General features: G+C 34.4%; 1 protein-coding gene across 1 annotated transcript in view; it reads left to right on the top strand.

Annotated features, from left to right (window-relative positions):
• fads6 (fatty acid desaturase 6) overlaps positions 1–8,045 on the top strand; it is an 8,785-nt gene extending 740 nt beyond the window's left edge. The window contains exons 2-6 of the mRNA XM_043231238.1: positions 2,156–2,322; positions 3,324–3,504; positions 3,643–3,827; positions 5,263–5,442; positions 6,455–8,045. Of these exons, the coding sequence (XP_043087173.1) occupies positions 2,156–2,322; positions 3,324–3,504; positions 3,643–3,827; positions 5,263–5,442; positions 6,455–6,604 (863 nt within the window). The 3' untranslated portion in view covers positions 6,605–8,045. The remainder of the gene's footprint in view (positions 1–2,155; positions 2,323–3,323; positions 3,505–3,642; positions 3,828–5,262; positions 5,443–6,454) is intronic.
• Positions 8,046–8,463: the final 418 nt, after the last annotated feature.

Consider the following 8,463-nt stretch of genomic DNA (forward strand, 5'->3'; position numbering starts at 1 on the left):
ATGTCATGGGTGCATATGCATGGAAAGGCACAAAACTTTTATGTAATAATCACAATTACAATTATAACTATTTGAAGCACAGTGTTTAAGTAAAAACATTCAAATAACTTTTAAACTTAAAAATAATTCAGTAATCTCCATTTATTTATTTATTTGCCGGTTAACCTTTATTTACTATATAAGTAAGTTTTTATAAATAGTTATGGTGTGTGGGGGAATTAATATCAACAGCTGAGAACAAGTTTGTATCCGTTGTCACTTTAGACAAAAAAAATTTGTAGTGTTTCTATGTTGTGAGTGTTTTCATTTCAACCTGTCATTGGAGAGATGTGAAGGTGTGTAATGTCATTTCTACGCCGTGTTTTAGATAATGTGCATTAAAAAGTGATTGTTGACTGGTTTAGTCCTGCAGGGGTGTGACTGTGTGTCAGACGGTTATTGGGTTAAACTTTGCTTTAACAATGACACAGAAACCCAAAGATCAGTTTCGTGCCAAACGTTCTTTGACTTTGAGTCCAAACCACCCGCTTTCTTTATTTAGTAAGCTTTTCAGCTTTCAGCCACAGTTAAAGGGATAAATCCGTCTTTATTTATTTACTCGCTTGTTCCAGACCTCTCTGAATTTCTTTCTATAAAGCAGTTGCTCGTCACTGACTTCCACAGGATGGAAAAAAGAGAACCGTAAACTGTTTAGTTGCCAGCATTTTTCAAAGTATCTTAAACAGAAGACACTTGTGAGGAAATGACGACGGGATTTTCACTTTTGGGGCGACCTACCGCTTTAATACCCAAATTACCCAGGCTCTACTGTGGCGGTGGTCGTCATAGCAACCGGTTCGATCCGGGTTCTTCCCTCCCATTGGGCAGATCCAGTTTCCTGCGGCTCTGACTCGTCTTTCAGGGAGAAACCAACAATGATGGAGGTCAAAGCGGCGAAATTATTATTAAAAAAAAAGTATTGCTCTAGTACACTAGCCAAAACAACAGGGCACTGCATAGCGTACTTTTACAAATGCATGAACTGCATGATACTTGGTTGAAATATGTTTTCATAATAAATTTGTGATCATAGTATTTGCAAGCTTACGTTTCTTATGAGTGAAATTTGTATTGGATAAAGGAACAATCACTAAATATTTCCAAATATTGCAAATAATACATAATAATCCCCAAAAACAGTATAATAAATATAACTATGACCTGATAAAATATATCTAAAATATATAATAAAGTTTTAAATAGACACCAAATTAAACATGAATTCAGAATTCACTCCTATTCTATAAATACAAAACTCATTTTACTTTTATTTAACTTTATTTTTAAAAAAATGTAAATGTAAAACTTTATTTTAGGTTTATCTTGTTACATGTGCTCACTATTTTAATAACAAGTTGTTATGCATAATTATATTTAAGTAACCCTAAACTAATGCTATTCCTAACCTTAGCTGTATTTTAAGCACATGTAGTTAATTATTATTAGTCAGTACTCATGTAACAAGGACACCTTGAAATAAAGTGCAACCAAAATCTACTTAAAAAAAAAAAAAAAAAAAAAAAAGCTCAATCTTTTTATGTGTTTTGGCCGTTTGTTTACATGTCCGTTTCGCTTTGGGGGTCTGAAAAATGTTAAAGTGCACATTTTTGCAATTTCGTTTCGTTCACATGTTATTTGATTATGTTTTAATAAACACAGAAATCCTTTCTGTATAACAATCTGTCAAACGGAATAGGTTAACAATAAGTTCCTGTATACAGAAAAAACTCATATTCCCAGAATTCCCTGCTTGACGCTCTACATTTTAAAGGATTTTACCTAAATAATCCTGCTTTTTAATAGTTTTCTTTTAATCAGTTTTGTGCATTTGGGCTTTATGTGAAATGTTCTGTTGTTTAATGAATGTCTATTGCATTATTTAAGTGTCATTTCTGTTTGGTGGTTGTAGTATTTTAAGGGTACAAAACCGATTTTAACGCATTGCTGAATTTACCGGTTAACGTACAAATTGTCTTGTTTGTAAATTACTGTAAAATGTACGGTTTGGGGCCGTAAATGTGTTTCCGGGTTTGTTTGGTACAAGATTATTCTGGCAACCACAGCTGCCGAATTGCTTTTGTAAAAAACTACAGCGACGTCGTTCTTGTGTCTGCAGGCTTCCTGTTGCTGTCTTCCTCTCAGCCGCTCTACTTCCTGTCAGGTGTGCTGATAATGGGCGTGGCTCACGCCGTCATCACCGTGAAAGGCACGCACCTGGCCAGTCACAGCGCGCTCAGCGAGTCTCCGGCCTGGGCCAACTTCTGGGCCGTCTTCTTCATCGAAGTGAGATCAGCTGCCGCCGTGAAATTATTAAACAGCGTAAATATATGGGAAATCTGTCGTTTGAAATGAATTTGCCATATATTATAAAGAATGATTTTCACCTTATTCCCTGTATTGTGGGACTCTTTGTACTGGTGTTTAAGGAAGGTGTGTTTTGCATGCAGCTAATTCTCTGCAACAAGTATGGAAAGAATTTAGCTGATTAATTCTCACCGAATTAACTTCATGGATTAAGAGGATTTCCATCCTCTCAAGAATGTAAAAGGGTTATAATGTTAATCATGCTCCATGGCAACAGACTGTACGCATGTGTACAGTATTCTAACGTCATTTTTATTGCAATTTATGTTTAGAATCAAATGTTCTTAGTATTTGTTCAGATTCATTTTGCTTTAATGACAGGAGCCCAGGAGCTACAGAAATAAAAAAAAAGCATCTGAATCACATCTGACTTGTATTTAGTTTAAAATGTAATATATTTACAAAAATATAATATTAATGTAATATTTACATCACTAATATTTTTAGGTTTACTAGAACTGTATAATATTTTATAAAATGATTTGCAATTATTTAACTAAAATAACAAAATATTCAGTAATTTAAAATATTACATTTATTATTTTAATACATTTTACAGTGTGTATATATATATATATATATATATATATATATATATATATATATATTATATTTTTTTTTTTTATATATATATATATATATATATATATATATATATATAAACAATTTAAATTAATTTAAATATTTAATGCAAATTAGTGTTTTGCTATTTAAATAAAATTAAATAATCACATTAAATTAAAATCGTACATGATTTGAGATGTTCCAGAAAGCATCTTGCACTTGAACGTTTGGTCATCTGAAAGGGTCACATGATCAAAGACACTTATTTATTTGCATTTTGTAAGTCAGCTAGAAATGGTGCACAATTCTGTATTGTTTTCGATGCTTTGAAGCCCAAAAACTGTGCGGTCTCTCAGGTGTGCGGCTCGTTCTCGGCGAGGGCCGGCGTCCAGGCTCACGTGAAGATGCATCATGCTCACACCAATGTGATCGGTCTGGGAGACTCCAGCACCTGGAAGATCCCCTTCCTGCCTCGATCCGTCTATCTGTTCGTCGCGCCGCTGGCCGTCCCCGTCATCACACCCATCGTCGCCATCGGTGAGACAGCTTTCCGTTTTGTGCAATGTTCTGAGTAACAGCGGCTGCACGCACTTTCAGCCGAGTTCGTCTACCTCTGAGCTGGTGAATATGTGCACGCCTTTACATTGTGTAGCGTGTTCTGTCGTGTGTTTTCAGGTCAGCTGAAGGGTCAGTCTCCGCTCCAGATCCTGCGCACCGTGCTGTGTGTGTGTCTGGGCTTCTTCTCTCAGTATTACCTGCTCAGGTGTGTGTCAGGTCTGTTGTGCAGCTCTGCTCTGCTGGTCATGCTTCTGTGCAGGGCCATGTTCTCCCTGCCCTACATACACGTCAACATCTTTCAGGTGAGATCAAATGCAGAAAAACATGTATATGTACCTGCATATGTATGTGTTTGATTTGCATGCTTTGCACAGTAGTTTGAGATACTACCAGAGCATCGCTTATTTACACTGATTATCTGCAGTAAGAGAAAATTGTTGTTTTTGCACGCTCAGAAAATCCTAATTAAATTGCATACTTAAATGACCTGCTTATCTTCAAAAAATATAAAACCACAGCATGCTGTAGTTGTTTTTGCATGCTCAGAAAATATAGCAATCCAATTATTTATATCGCCTCTCTTTAGAAAGCATATTGTTATAAAATATAGCAAATATGAAAATATATTTGTTTTGCATGCTCAAGAATCTAAATAAAATAATTAACACCAAAAAGTAAAACAACACCACTTTTCTTCAGAAAAAAAAAAAAAAAAAAAAAAATGCACGCTCAGAAAATATACATTTAATTATTAATGCCACCTATCTTCAAAAAATATAATTTATGAGATTTTTTTTCTGAGCGGCTTTTGCATGCTCAGAAAAAATCGAATAAATTATGTGTATACCGCATATTTTTAGAAAACATAAAAATGCAGTTATTTTCAGTGAATATGAATTACATTATTTACATTTCTCCACAAAATCTAAAATGTAGCAGTTTGCGCATGCAAGCGAAAGCAGTTGTTTTGTATGCTGTTGTTGTATTTGCATGCTCAGATGATATAAATGCACGCTACTTATCTTCAGAACATATAGGTGTTTATGCGTGCTAGTGCTAGTTAATGAATAGTTAATGAATCACTTGCATCTGCATTACTCTGTTTTTGAGCTTCATCCACTAACAGCTGGCCGTACAGTAACACTCCCTTACTCTGTCGTCCCTCTCGAGCTCATAAGAGCAATCATTGTGAGTGAACTTTCCAAGCTCTTCGGCTGAATCTGCATCAATCCATCCCTGTCTTTGTGTGTCCCTCCATCCTTTCCCGCGAGACCCGCTCAATACGGCTTTGTTCTCCTCTCCTGCCCGCGGAGGTTCACGGGGTTCATCGGCAGAAAAAAAAAGTCAAGCGAGCAATTCACGCGTGCTTTTCCCAGGCGGAGCGAAGGGAGACTGTACTTTTGTGCTGTGCTGATCCTCTGAGGTATTTTGTGCTGGGTTAAAGCTGAGACCCACAGCGACGCGTGAGATCTTTGTTTAGGAGAGAATGCCGCGCCGCTGGTGTGTTTGTTAGTGTGCGAGATAGATGTATGCGCTATTGTCTTGTGCGTTTCCATCGGTTCGGACCGGCGCGGGCCTCCTGGGGCGGCGGTGGCGTCTCTCGGGTCGCTGAACACATATCATCTCGCTTAAAGATCAAACGCACACTGAGCGAAAGGTCGAAGCTCGTGTGTTCTTTCGGCGTTTAATACTTGTGATGGAGTTTTTGAGCTGGTTTCTGTGCCTCTGCTTTCGCAGCACATCGGCCTGCCAATGTTTTCTGCCACTAACCGGCCCAAACGCATCTACCAGATGACTCACGGAGTCCTGAACCTTCCCAGAAACCCGCTGCTCGACTGGACCTTCGGTCACTCCCTCATCAACTGTCACGTGGAGCATCACCTCTTCCCGTTCCTGTCTGACAACATGTGCCTGAAGGTGTGTGTGTTCAAAGCACAGCTCACGGACAGGGAACAGGCTCCAAAAACTCACTTATGAAATCATGTAAATAATGCAATATAATTTAATCAAATAAACTAACATTTAAAGTAAATTATTAGATGAAATTATTTTAAGTTTTTCCCTAAATGGTCATGTTAATTACATTCAATTAATTTATAATACATTTTAATATATAACTAATAGAATTTAATTTAAACAATTGCATTTATTATGTTTTATTATGTTTTTATCATCATTTATATTCATTCATTCTATGTGTATTATTTATATTGTTATTTATCATTTCAAGAAATAAATATATAGTATTAATTAAATATATAGTAAATTAAATTAACAAAAAGTATTAATAATAAAATTAATAAAAGGTAATAATTTAATTAATAAGTTAATTAATTTTACAATTTATTTAAGATATAAAAAGATCTGTCAAACAAGATTAATTCAATAGAAAATATTCATAGATAAGGATGATATATATAAAAAAAAAAAAAAAAATATATATATATATATATATATATATATATATATATATATATATATATATTATAAAAAGTAAAAATTAATTAAAAGTAAAACAGAAATTATATTATATATATAATTTGTATTACTATAAAAGTAAAAGTAAATATATATATATATATATATATATATATATATATATATATATATATCATTAGATTAAATTGTAAGATAAACAAAGTAACAATATAAATTGCAGAATGTATTTAATTTCATTTATATGAAGCATAAAAAAATTAACAGTAATTGTAACAGTAATTAAAAGTAACAATACATTTAAAAAAAGGAATAAATTAATGAACCAGCGTACGGCAAATGTAAATTAACAACATCATTCGCTCACAAAAAAACGAATAAACTAATGAAGCCACATTATTTAAAGTAGATTATAAAAAATGCACCAATCAATAAAGACAATATGGCATATAAATATACATAACTGTGAATGTGCATGTGTTTATTGCGTCAGGTGAAGCCCATCGTGTCTCAGTACCTGAAGGAGAAGAAGCTGCCGTATCAAGAGGACAGTTACGTCTCTCGTCTGAGTCTGTTCTTCCACAGATATCAGGAGCTGATGGTGTTTGCTCCACCCATCACTGAACTGGTGGGAATCCAGTGAGCCGTCCACACTTTTCATACGTTCGACTGGTGCACGAAGGAATTAGAAATAAAATCAACACGCAACCTAGCTCACAACCCATTGCACAACGTGACGCATTCATGACAGAAAGAAATGCTCGAGGAGACTCGATTGACGGAAAGCGCTTGCGGAGACGGGAAGGATTATGGAGTTTGTTTAGAACGATGCACTGAAAAGAGCAGGAATGTGCAATAAGAAAGTTCACTTGCCTTTATAACAAGCAATGCCATGCAATAAGAGCTTCTTTTCGTTTATGTAGTGCTTCCTCTTCACTAGCTAAATGACGTTTTTGAATGTAAGCATCATTGCCTTATGAGCAGTTTTTATCATACGTGACCTCTGACCCCGGATGACGACTAAAACATGCAGAAAACTTCACCTGATCTCTACAGGACACGCTTTAGCTTTGTTCCAAAGTTTAGTGAGCTGCCTTTACCGCCTCTTAAAGGGACAGTTCGGCTAAAAAATACAGTTCTATCGAACAAACAATAACCAAACAGTTGACCGTAGTCATTTTATTATTTTTTTTCATGTTATGGAAACCGATGGCTGTTTGGTAAACCGCATTCTTTAAAGCATTTTATTTTGTTCTCGGGAGATGTTTTGGAAGTAAATGACGACGGCATTTTAGGGCGAACTGTCCCTTTAAGAGACACAATTAGAGTTTGCGGTGCGTTATGGGATTGTTTTCTCAGCCAAGGTTGCGTGTGATGCTGCTTTGACATTTTTGGCCAAATGAAGGCAGGATGTGTATGATAGCTTGAAACGCTGTCTAGATGGGCCGCTCACTAAGATTTGAAACCGTTTTTTGTGTAATTTAAAGCAATTATAGGAGATTTTCTTTTTTTGTTACAGTCATATTTGAATTAGCTAACATGAACGCTATAATCTACGTACAATACTAATACAGCACACAGTAGATATGAGCACTTTTAACTGTAATAAATATGCAATAAACTAAAAATATCATATTTTTATTCACCGTATTACAGATGTACTTATGCACTGATAGGTGGGATGTGTTTTTGATTTAATACAGTGATTTTAATCAAAATCATTCACCTTTGACTTGCTTTCGCCGAATGCTCATGAGAGTGTGTGTGTGTGTGTGTGTGTGTGTGTGTGAGAGAGATTTCATTTGAAATAAAGGTGATGCATTGATTTTACTGACCAAATAAATTGAAGTAGATGTTCAACTCTTTTGATGTACAGTGATTCTGCAAGACTTTCATACAATACGAGGATATTTTACGACTTCAAAAGACTGCGCACAATTCATATAGAAGCCTTTCATGCTGCTTTTATGGTGTTTTGTCCTCTTTCCAATTTTAACTTGCATTGTATGTAAATGGAAGCATGTTTTCCTGTGATCCATGGATGATAGAAAGTCAGATAGGACTGGAACAACATGATATAGTGCAACAACGTTTCATTTAAATTATTACATTAAATGCTGTAATTATTACATTTTTACATTAAGTATTCAATATTATGTTGTTACTGTATTCATGCATTAAAATCTTATTTAATAATTAAACGTATACTTTTAATAAAAATAAATGGAAGTGCGTATAGAAGTTTAAATTTTAACCGAATTGCAAAAAAATGATAAAAAAAAAAAAAAAAAAAAAAAAAAACGCTACAGATAATGTGCCAATTAAATATATATAATAAATAAATTATTTAATTCATTGTAATAGCTACTTTAAATTAAAAGGCACGTTAACAAAACAAATACAAACCAATAAAATTAATAGATAATAAATAAAATTAACAGATATGGTAATAATGTAATCAAATATTTTGATTTAAATGCAGCATAATTCATAAAAATAACA

This window comes from Puntigrus tetrazona, unplaced genomic scaffold, assembly GCF_018831695.1.
Source record: "Puntigrus tetrazona isolate hp1 unplaced genomic scaffold, ASM1883169v1 S000000283, whole genome shotgun sequence".
NCBI classification, from domain to species: domain Eukaryota; kingdom Metazoa; phylum Chordata; class Actinopteri; order Cypriniformes; family Cyprinidae; genus Puntigrus; species Puntigrus tetrazona.